The 12,654-nt window shown below is 34.0% G+C and overlaps 1 protein-coding gene across 1 annotated transcript; it reads left to right on the top strand.

Moving 5' to 3' along the window:
- The first annotated feature begins 33 nt into the window (after positions 1-33).
- Positions 34-11,459, top strand: LOC100313650 (MAD2B-like protein). The gene is given in 8 exon segments (NM_001168110.1): positions 34-193; positions 1,202-1,320; positions 2,010-2,081; positions 4,368-4,468; positions 5,885-5,979; positions 7,706-7,779; positions 8,044-8,136; positions 9,133-11,459. Coding segments are annotated over 8 exon segments (636 nt in total). The 5' UTR covers positions 34-153; the 3' UTR covers positions 9,175-11,459.
- Positions 11,460-12,654: the final 1,195 nt, after the last annotated feature.

Genomic DNA, 12,654 nt, shown 5'->3' on the forward strand with positions numbered 1-12,654 from the left:
ATATGGAGTTGGCCACGATTTCAAAATGGCTACGTTCTTGCAGTAGAGAAACGCTGTTTCGTCTCCCGTTCAGACAATCTACACTCGTTGTTAAATTGCTTCCGAAGAATTCAAGATCGTCAATTACAACAAGTTTTGGACCAAGAGAATGAAATGGCTTCCAATGAATCACATGGTATCAACGTAACGCAAGGTACGTTGATTTTTTTTTTAGAAAAGCTGTCTGCAATGTTTTGAAATATGAAATTATAGTGTTTACCAAGGCTTGACTTATTTGTATTGTTCACACATAGCGGCGGATGGTCATACTCGCATTACCGTTCGTGGAGTCTATGGTTTCACAAACATGACAAATGTAATGCTAATGAAAACATATATTTTTGTGCTCGTAATATGTGAGTTGTTTTGCCCCCTCGCAGGATGTTGGTGGATTGGAACACAGGCGTCCGGAACGTTTCTTTGATAATAAAAAGGACATAAAGTAAGGAAGGCATACTTAGTCAGTCAGCGATACTTTCGTCGACCACTCATATTATATATTATATCATATTATTATATGTTTTTTTATTATCCAAGAAACGTCCAGAGCGCCTGTGGATAGGAACGTTGAATTTATATTTTCATGTGTGCTGGATGGGGTACAGAGCCTCACAAAAAATGTTGGCACCCGTCGAAGCTTCCCAGAAAGGTTTTGAAATTTTTGTTGTCTCCAGTATGATTTTGTTCAGATTTTGATTTAATTTAAAAGCCATGGCAACCAAAATGCTCTCTATCTAGAGGCCTGTAATTTATGCCTCAATTGGACTAAAAGTGATCACTATTGCCAGGGGGTGTTTATATAGAGGTGGTCACTAACACTGTGTTACTAACACAGGTTTAACTAGGTTCTAGTTTACTAGACTTGATGCTGTATATTATTGTGAGACTTCTACAAAACATAATAGACTACTAATAGTGAATCAGTCTACAGGGCTGTGGGTGGGCCTTACATACAGGTCAGACTGCGTATATGAGTTCCCATGGTAATGTACTGAAGTCATGGAAACAGCCAATCAGTGATGATACAACATTTTGCAGCACATAAAAGTTGTTTTTATCGCCAGAATTCATTCATAGATCTCAAATTTCATGTACGAAGTGACAAAAGCCAGACCTTTGCTCCTGTTTAATAAACTTTCTGTATACTCTGTTATTTCCGTAGTATGTGCTGATATATTGTGTGAATTCTTAGAGGTTGCTTTCCATCTCATCCTTTATATAAGAGAGCTATATCCACCGGGAATATTTGAACGACGTAAGAAGTACAATGTGCCTGTGCAGGTAAATTTATTTAACATTAAACAGTTTTGTTTTTATAAATATAAAATTATTTTATAGAATCAGGATTTTGAACAGCCATAGAAAAGAAAAGAAATCACACAAAATTAAAGATTCATGTCCAAAACAGCTGACTAGTTGAACGTCTGAGGGCAACATTCAATATGCAAATCATTCTCACTTACGTCATTGTTATTCAGGCCAAGTAGCAAAATGTGTTTGCTGTCAATAACCTAACCCTACCTAAAATTCATTGCCTACCCTAAACTTTTTGACCAAATTATGCAAAATCACACAAGATTTTAAAGAGACAAATGAAACTGTCTTTCTTGTCCAGAATTTTCACCAAATTGGAATTTTACTGTAATCAAAAAACATGGGACTTATTCAGCAAGCTAAGTCAAATGAAATTAAGTCCAATTAGAGAAAAATAAATAAATAAAATTTAAATGCGATCTAACCTACTTGTTTTTGAATGCATGTTATCAGAACCGCACAGTTTGTTGTCGTATTATTTTCAAATCTTGTATGATTTTGAGGTAATTATAAGTTATTGTGCACTATTAATAATATTAATACTGGGCACTATTAATATTATTAATATTGTGCACTATTAATATTATAAATATTATATAAATTGGTCTGCTTTTCGGTATAGCCTCATAATTTATGACTTATATATTTGTCTGTAGATGTCTTGTCATCCTGAAGTGAACCAGTACATCACAAATGTGTTACAGAGTGTCAAACCTTTAATAGTCAAGGTTAGTTAGGTGGTTTGTTTTGTTTGTTTTTTAAATATTTTTGTGCCAACTAGGTGACATTTTCAGACATTGAAGTCAATGCTATCTCTCATGACTTTTTTGTTTTAGGTGCTAATTTTGTACATTATAGCGCCCTCAAATGGACTAATTATCAGTCACTTTGTTTATTGGTCCCGGGTGCAAATCTGTCAAATCAGTTCAGCCAGAGGCATACTATTCATAGCAGAACTAAAATTCATCGTCAATACCCACCCACCCAAGCACGAATGATTACTGTATTTTGCCTTTCTGACAACCATTCATGTGATACTTGTGTATTTTAAAATTGTTTATGTTGATGACTGTTCTTGTTCAATTTGAATTGTTATCAATATGTTATCGATATGTTGTCAATATGGCCTTTTTCGCAGGTCACCAGTTAATAAAAAAGGTGTTCCTACCTCACACTGCCAGTCCCTGTCTGTGTGTTTTTGTCGTGGTAATTTGAAGTCTATGTCTTCCAAACCAATTTTCCAAATCTGAAACCGCATGTTTGGAAGGCAGAGCTGAGTGAACAGTCAGCTCTGAGAATAGATCTTGGAACCTCGCTGCAAGGTGCAGGGCAAACACACTGGCCACTGTACCATCATCCAAAGATGGTCTTCTTTATTCTATACATGTAATAACCAATCAAGCAGGGATTTTTTTAAACAAGGGAACAGGGGCACAGCGCCCTCATGTCATGGCCATGCATACCCTGGGAAGCGGAACCTCTAGCAACCATAAAACTCTGATTGACCAGGGATCACATGTGGCCACAGTCTTCAACTGTGACCTGTCTGATAGTAATTTTGGCCTCAAGGAAGCCATAGAATGCTCCATTTTAACTTATCAAAAACTCCACACCCTGGTAGAGAGAACCCAATCTCCTCCAGTTGCTGGTGCCGCTGAATTGCAGTGCTCCCTCTTGCAGTTTTTTTCTAGAAAAACCTCTCAATCCAGGATTATGTGGGTATGCAAGCCATGTGATAATCAGTGAAATCTTCATGTGAATAGATTAGTTTCAAGTCATAGCACCATCAGTCAGTTTCTGTACGAGAATAGGGGGTTGATTTCTAGCTCATGCACTATAGTCACATTTAAGCTGCATAATAACTCTCTTACATAGACAAAATTGAAACGTTTTTACACTAAAGTTTCTGACGTAATTGTTTGGTGTTTATCCTGGGCTGTTTCTAGTAGTTTTGCTCATTTGCAATTGAACATTTCCAAATATTTGCTGTGTGTTGAGATGTACTAGACATACCGACATAAATCTTGAAATCATAATCTCTTATACAGATATCATAGTTGAATACCATTAACTTATTAATCCTTGCTGATCAGGAAGCCTGATTTCCGCTTAAATTTTGGGAAAGAAAAATTTTCACTTTGAGTCCATGTAAATTGTGAAACTACATAGTAGTTGCAATTCCTTTAGGGTCCTATGATAGTATAGTATAGTAGTATAGTATATTTTATTTGACACTAAATAATATATTTTGTTACATTATCTGTGGTCAAAAGACATTAAATATAATAAAACACAAGTACACACACGAGACAAAGAAAATACATAAATAACTAAAGTCTAAGTAAAATTACTTATAGTAAAATAGTATGCTGTCAATAAATTTGCTAGCACTATTGGCAATGAACCCATCTCTCGAACTTAAAATTTTTGTAAACATTTGTTGTTTTGATAGTTTAAGGATACTTTCATTATAAATGCTAACTACATTCAGAAATTCAGTACGAGCATTTGTTATTCCAGTATGGTTACAGTCTAAAAGTGCATGGATTTCATTGCCAATAGCTCCATTGTTACAAAGTTGATATGTAGTGTCAGCAATTTTTGCAAAAAGTTCATTAATTCCATAAAATTACAAAAATTTCTCGTTTGTGTGGAAAGCAAATGTTTGTTAACAAACTCCCATATTTAGACTGTATTTACTTTTATTATACCACTCAGCTGATATATATATTTAAAGCGGGAGGGTCGTCACCTATGTACGCGCGAGAATTGAGTCGCAGGCGACGATAACACCACACAATAAAAATGCAAAGGCTCATGGGCAGACGCTTGTTTGTAAACAATGACACACTATGGCCATCTGACGCATGCGCAGGTGACGACTTCCCCGCTTTAATCTCAAAAACAATTACAGACATTGACGGCAATTGCCTTGATAAAAGAGAAATCTGTATGTGCCTCATGTAAAATATGTAGTAGAATATTTATACTTTTGTTGTTGTTTTTTAAATTAGGATGAACTTCATCGAGTGGTCTTAGCTGTTCTTAACAGCAGTCACCAACCTGTGGAGAGATTTGTATTTGAAATTGCACCAGTTATTGCACGGTCACTCAGGTATGGTACAGTCATTGTCAAGGTGTACATTATATATATTGAATGTGTAGCATTGAAATTAACAGAAGTTACCAATTCATATACTCGGGCTACCATTTTCCAAAAACAGTAGCTGAGCCGGACTACTAGAAATTTTCAAATTATTGAAAATGTCCCCAATGGTATCCCAAAATGACAAAGTGATTTAGTTATATTTCACAATAGACTTGTCTTAAGTTTTGCTGTTACCTTAGAAACTTGCGTGTGTCAAAAAGTTGTCGGTGTGTATGTGGGAGGGGGTTATATTTCACCATGTAAACATTTGATAGCTCATCAGTACACCGGGAGTCAAGGAATCCAGCGAATAAATTCCATGAACTAGAGATTAACCCCATATTCTCACGCAAAAACCGACTTAAAGTTCTAAACTCGAAACTTGTCTATTGTGTATATGGTTTCAAGTACAAAACCAGTGATGGACTACCCAACATTTTAAATTTTTTAGCCCTAGTGTATACGGTGAGAGTGTCTGCAGAGCATGGGGATGGCCGGATTCCAGCATGCCAAATTTGGAGAATGCATTGTGTTGAATGGCATTCCATTTAGTGGAATAACATGGAATGTGGTTGTCCCCCCCCTCCTTACTTATGGCTAACATTGTCCAATTGGACCCGCTTATCAGCTTAGAAACCAAAATTCACTTTGATATATTATTATTATTAATCCTTTATTTCAGGCCAAAAAAGTCCCATATTAAATACATAACAAACACCAACACTATACAACGTATAGTATAGATGTAAACAGTACAAAATGTGAAACAAGTACTATGTTAGTCCTGGCACCTGGTATAAGAGATCTAATTATATTTGGAATTCTTATAAAGGGTCCTCTGTGACCGTTTTTCTGCAAGGTTCACTGAGAATACATAGCCTCCTGGTACTTGTTACTTAATTAGTGTGTATTACATGGTTTCACATATCTGTCTGTCACTGATTTGATTTCAGATCAAGTTAATAAGTGCATGCAACTGGTGGCTGCACTAAAAGATCCACTAATCAAGACAAACACACACTTCAGCAAATAATATCAAGTTTGAATGAGCAAGACTGTGTGTTTAGGATTACATATAGGCTTAGGATTTCTCTCAGTTTTTTAGCCACTCTTGTACCTAGTCTGAAAGACGACTTATGTTTTGGGCTCCCTTTATAGGTCTCCGTGTCCGACCATCCAACATCATACAAAATGATGTAAAATAACTTGCATATCAATATTTGCATTCTAACAAAAGTTATAAAACTTGCTTACCCTTGTTGCTTTCACTACACTCAATTCTAATGAAAATTGACTTGAAATTTTGCTTCATAGATAATACGTTTATATTTTCATTTGGTATAAATTTATTGGATAACCTCATATTGTGTGTTTTTTTTACAGCAATGATAATTATTTACTGCGACTGGAACAGTCATTGAGAGCTTTTTTACTTAAACTGAATGTCTGTGATGCTGTACTGGAAGAAATCCCATCAGGTATTTGAAACAACGCCCTCTATTGGCGTTTTTTTGCTATTTCCCTGATAGTCTGGTTCCTTACCCCAAGTCTCAATGATTAATTACCGCAATGATGTTGGCGACTAAAAGACTAGATTCAGATGTGTGCCTGCTCATCAATGCTTGGCTTGACAATAACACAAAATTGTATTGGTCATCAATGTCAAATCTGATGGCTTTGTACCAATTGATTAGAAGTCAGTTTCAACATCAACGCAGCTTTAACTGTTTCGCAATTTTACTTATTGGTAAAAATAATGAAAATTTAGAACTAGAGAATAATGAATGCATTTTTTCCACAATTTTAGTGCAATATTTTGTATTTTTAATTTTAATTTATTAATTATTGGACCAAAAAAACATAATTTTCTATTAGCTATTGAAGTCTTATCCAAAACTTTTGAAAAATAAAATATTTATAATTTGAGATGTGACAACAGTTGACTTTCATGTTTAAAGAAAAAAAAAACAATGCATATTCCTGAATAAGTACCTTGTTAGTTCATTCAAATATAGCATACATATACATGCTGTTTGCCCAGTGTAAATACTGTAAAATACTTTATTTTCGCTTGGAATTAATTTTCGCTGAAGAAATGATTCAGTGAAAATAAAATCCAGAGAATATACCTTTTTTCCTATATTTTACATTCAACTTGTCAAAAATCAGTGAAAATAAATTCCGTACAAAATACCTAAAATGTCTTTTCAGCGAAAATTAATTCCAGCTAAAATAAAGTATTCTACAGTAGGGTAGGAGGTTACCACATGAAAAGCATAAATAATTTGTATAAATAACAATAATATTTCTTAGAAATTAATATTTCAACTATACTGCAAAGTACGCTCAAAGACAGTATGGTGATCGTATCGACTAACACGTAGTGGATGTTGATGCAACCCGTACTGTCTGAGTGCATACTTGGCACAATTTTCATGATAACCTCATTAGTATGCATCTTTTTTCGCTTTGTAGTAATTAATTAATGAGAGATCATAGGCTGGAGTGACAACAAAAATACATTTTGTGCTGTGTGAACATGTCAGTGACTGGATTTCCATCGGGCACTATAGTTATTCTGTGTCCAATGTAAACAAAGGAATGTGTTTGAATGTGATGTCAATAATCTGGAATGAGTCTGATATTGATGACCATATACATGTAATGTTCACCCTATATAAGGGGAAAACTTTCAAATGAGTGCTGATATGTTTTGGAACGCATGCTGATACAGCCTTTTACAGAACGACAAATTGTTTTCAGTGCTAGATGTTTAATAATACGAGGTTATTACGAGGATACCTCAAAGTATGCACGAAGACAGTACAGCGGAAGTATCCACCGACGTGCAATGGAGGTCGATGCGACGGTGTACTGTCTGAGTGCATACTTTGAGGTATCCTCGTAATAACCTTATTATTATACATCTTTTCCTTCCAAGAATACATCATGAGAATGCCGAAATCCAAATTGTTTAGAACAGAATCAGCAAACTTCTTCTGGTCAAACCCTGGTGACAGCCATGTTTGTTTTTATTAGTAGAGGAAGCTTACATGCATAACCATTCCATATTTGGAATTCGCATTTCCTTATATGGTAGGATGAAAATACCTCATAAAATACCGCAAAATTATGGCATGCTGTAACTTATGGCGTGACAGATGTATAATAATTGAGGTTATGTTTTGTTTCTTTTATTTTTAGATTGTTCTTTCATAATTTTAGTTTACACCAAGGAGTCTTCAGTATTAGAAATAGAACAGACTCAGTTTATACAGGTATCTGCTCTATGATATTTTAATTCTTATAAAGACTACCGGTACTTAAATTTCTCAAAAATTGATATAATTTCAGGATAAAAATGCAGTAAAGATGACAGCACTTATTGGACTAGAGTTTGATAATTTCCAGCATGACTATAATGTTAGCCTCTATAGATAGCCAAAATAAATATGAAATAAACAGTGTCAGCAAGCTATTTGGTAACTGTAAGAAATCATATTACTTTTATGATTAAATTCTATTGGTATTATGTCTTGTAGAATTTCCCATGGATAGAGGCTGATAAAAGTAACTATACAATGAATGATGTTAAGATGGTTCCTTTGAAAGCTGTGTCATCAGATCTTATTAAGGTATCCTGTTTTTATTTGCAAACAATGCTTGTGGTTGCAGACATGTTCTTTACTGTGACAACCTTATTTGGTGTTGTCATTCCTTAGGCTTAAAAAGGATTCAGTGACGTTAATGGGGTTTTTTTTATTGTAAGATTATTTCATAATTCAATACCTCAATAATTAGCTCTACATATTTGCTATAATATTACATCTCAATGTCAGATTTAAATTTGATTTGAATTTGAATCACAAGAGCATCGAAACAAAAACACCCAATTTCAATCAGAAAATACATTGAAGTCATAAAATTTTGTTGAGTCTTTGCAATTCGTGCTTCTGTTTGTGTGTCTGTTCCACTGATATCTCATGAACCAATTATCACATTTCAATGAAACTTGGTACATAGATATTTTCAGACCTGATTAGTTTTTGGTTGAAATCTTCTGCATATTAATTACCTAATTTTCATATTAATCAAATTAGGCATTGTTTCTGAAGTACCATTTAACATATTTTAATGAAACGTGGTACATAGATGCTCTTGGATAATCCACAAACCCGAATAGTTTTTGGTTGAAATCTTATATTAATGACCTAATTTGCATATAAATTAGCCAATATATAACTTTTCCACCAACATCTCAACCACTCATCAGATTCAATGAATATTTATAATTGTTAAACCATAGCTACGTGGAACCATCGCAATCATTTGCTCTATTAGGCGCACAAGTCCATGGTCAAAATAACACATATTTCAATGATTTTGTATCTAATAAACACAATGCTTTATGTGTAATGAAGATGTGCTTCTAATATAATAAATACAGTATTTCTTTGTTGTACTTCATGCCTCTAATACCTTCAGCACACGGGAGTTCTTTCTAAGCTTTTTATGATTATAGGGAATGTATTTGCATTTAACTGATAGCTTCATCTACAAACTTGTATGTCATATCTTGAAACTTACAACACATTATAAAACTCCATTTTTTCAACTATATTCTTTCTCAGATGCAACTTTATGCTGAAGAAAGCAAACAGAAAATATCCTGATGTTAAAACATCAAAATGGTGGATGATAGAATGTGAACATACATTTTGGACTATATATCCTATGAGAATAATGTGGACAAATCAATGATTCAGAACAGATGGGAATTACTGTATGCATAAATCAACTGTAGACAGTGCAGTAAATGATGAAGACAATTTGAATATAATAATGAAATTGAATTCACTTTTCAATATTATATTTTTTTTTTTGTATTAAACTGCATAGAAAATGTAAGAATAGATCCTTTGTTTATCAGGAACACATTTCAATGGACTTGATTACGGACAATGCATGACGCAAATTTCACCCGGAAATTCCACAGTGTGCTCTCGCAATTACAGATTTAGTCATTTTTGCAAGTTTTGCCATTTTTGTTGTCACGTGGTTATTATGTGAACAATGAATGTCTGGTTTATGTGAACTTGCCCCTCTATACTTATGCTTTTGAATTATATACGCTAAAGTACGGTTCTGAATGAGACAACAGACAGAGAATGCTTTATTCAAAAACATCATCAAACCCTTCTCGCTACCTTAAGCTACTCTAATGATGATTTAAAGATTTTAATGAATCAGGAATAGATACAACATTTTGTTCACCATGTCTATGGAGCAACTTTCATGTATTTTGAAATATGTGTACTGAGCATTTAATGAGTATACCACATGCCTCAAACAGTTGTCTCTGGTCTATGCGTTGTATATGAAATATAGACTGTGATATTTAAAACGGGGGAGTCATCACCTGTGCATGTGTCAGATGGTCATAATGTGTCATTGTTTACAAATAGCATCTACCCATGAGCCTTTGCATTTTTAGCGTGTGTTGTTATCTTCGCTTGGGACTCAATTCCTGCGTATGCGCAGGTGACACCCTCTTACTTTAAAAAAACTGCTTGCTAATGTCTATTCATTTGTTAATTTTACTTGTAAACACTGTTTTCATTCAGAGTTTCAAAATAATATGTAAGCTCTATTTAATTGATTAATTAGTTAATTACAAATTTACATAAATAAGTTTTTGATAAGATACAAGTGGTATTGTCAATATTATTATTACTTGGGTTGTAATGGTTGTAATGATGATCAACTCAGAAAAAGATTATGAGTGTGTGATGTGTTGACTCAGGAACACACCAAACATCAAAGAAAACAGTAGCTTTCAAGTGTAACTTCTTGTTTATTCCGCCATTTTCAGTTACCCCATGGCACTACTTTTTACATATCAATACACTCAGGTGATCAGATGACATATAACACCATTACAAAAGTATGTATTCTGAGGCATACAATAAACGTGTACAGTGTACAGATTATGACTACAGTTCAAATTCACCACACAATGTTACTAACAATACTGTTTGCAGTACATAGATACTTTGGATTTATAATTTTAATTGAGCTTGATGATGATTGCTAATGCAGTTCAGATCTAATGTGCACATACAAAAAACGAATCCATTTCGTGTCACGTTTGATATAATTGCTTAGAAGTCAGTTTTGAAAGGATGAATACTTGTTAAAAAAAGTTTTTCATAAGCATTCTCTGCATATGGTCATTTTGTCACAATACTTTTATAATGTAGTTAAAAAAATTGTTATTTTTGTCTCAAATTTTGCACATGCATTTTTTAAATCTGTTTTATTACCTCCACTGTCATCAAAAATGACTGAGTGAGTTCATGTGTTGACTGGAGCTGTCATCGTCTGTCTATCGTCAAATTTTTTCCAAGCGACTTCTTCTCCCAAACCATAAACTCGATCACCTGGCTATTTATCGCACAGCTACCTGGGGTGGTCCTCTGTCAGATTTGTGCATTTCATGACATCACATCTAATTCTCTATTTTTTAGGGAATATTTTTAGTCAAAAATGAATGTTCTTGACATGGACTAGACTCTGACTTTCTAATTTCATGAGACCATATGCAAGTGTTTTTTATTGTAAATATTTCTTTGCTCATTTTCGCATATTTTTGACTTGCCAAAATGCCTGCCAGATTGCTATAAAAATCTTGTCTTGACTGGCCATATCATACTCCACAACGTCCATATTTTCAAACTGGTAATAATACAATGACCAGTTTCTTTTATAGTGCCAAACTTTATCAACATCTCTCCACCCAACATTTCCAACTTTCCAACTTTGCCTTAGCACTAATTGTTTCAGGCTTTAATTGCCAACATTCAGAATGACTGTAATTATTCTTGACAAAGTCAGTTAAAAATTACAGTAGTAGAGATTTTTTCTCTCATAGAAGTGATTGTATAATCGCTGTACAAAATCCAATGTCTAGATGTTTATTTTTGTTTATTAGGGGATGCAAGTGATTTTTAGTCGTTCTTGAATATTAGTGTTTTTGAGTTCGTGAATAAGCAATCATAAATAGTTCATCTGTGTGGGTTCTGTTATGAAAGACAATATACCACTATAGCACTACTGCCCCCGGTGGTGGGCCAATTGGCATCCCCGTATTTGCATTGTAATTTACTTCTAAATGCTGACTGCCATCACTGGTGACCATATTTTATTTTCATATTTGTTCAGAAAGTTCAGACTCGGTGGGTAACACATTAACATGCTGCAACATTTAATTATAATCTACCTGGTACATCTGTCATTGTTATTAAGGCCAGGCTTTTTTTATTCCTTATTTCGCGATTTTTTATAAGGCAATTTTTTGAGAAGGGTGGGGGAAAAAATCAAATTAATTTTGTTTTCAATTTGATTTGCATGATTCTCAAAGAATTGTAAGTGAGATCATTGATCGAAGAGAAGAAATGAAATACAATTTTATTCCATGTATAACCTTGTTTCTCATCTGCGCTAGACTTCGGTACTTTGATCATGATACTCCCATGAAAATGCAACTTGGATTTGTTTTGCAGCGGGCGGGCAGGTGGATATTGATCAATTGACCAGTGTCAAAAGCAATAATCATTTCCATAATTTATTATTATAAACGTCTCTTCCATCAAATCATATGGATTGAGCGAATGGGTCCCTGACCATCATGATTTGTTCCAATTACTGCATTCTACTCAAAACCTAACATGGCATTTTGGGCTGCACAGAAAGCATCATATCCTGGCGAATGTGGGAAAGATTTTCTACACCACATGGTATTAATAAGCATGTGTTATCACATCAAGTGATTGAATATGCACATATTAACACATGCAGACACAGAACCAGTGCGAGAAGAATTTTAAAATCTCAAATGATTTAAAGCATAACATGTTGACACATTTATAGTCTTGGCTATAGACTGTTAAAATTTTGACTGTTAAAAATCTCCATATTATGCATTATATTTAACTTTTAACAAAACGATAATACATTTAAATTTGGAAATGTTACAGCCATTTTAATTATGAGCATTAGCGAACTTCTTACTGAGTGAATTGTTATGCAAATTAGCAATTATCTCTGCTTCTTTTTAGTGCACATCCCAGAACTTTCAAAAAAAGTAGCTCCTA

Source organism: Saccoglossus kowalevskii, chromosome 15 (genome assembly GCF_978046115.1).
Source record: "Saccoglossus kowalevskii chromosome 15, keSacKowa6.1, whole genome shotgun sequence".
NCBI lineage: Eukaryota > Metazoa > Hemichordata > Enteropneusta > Harrimaniidae > Saccoglossus > Saccoglossus kowalevskii.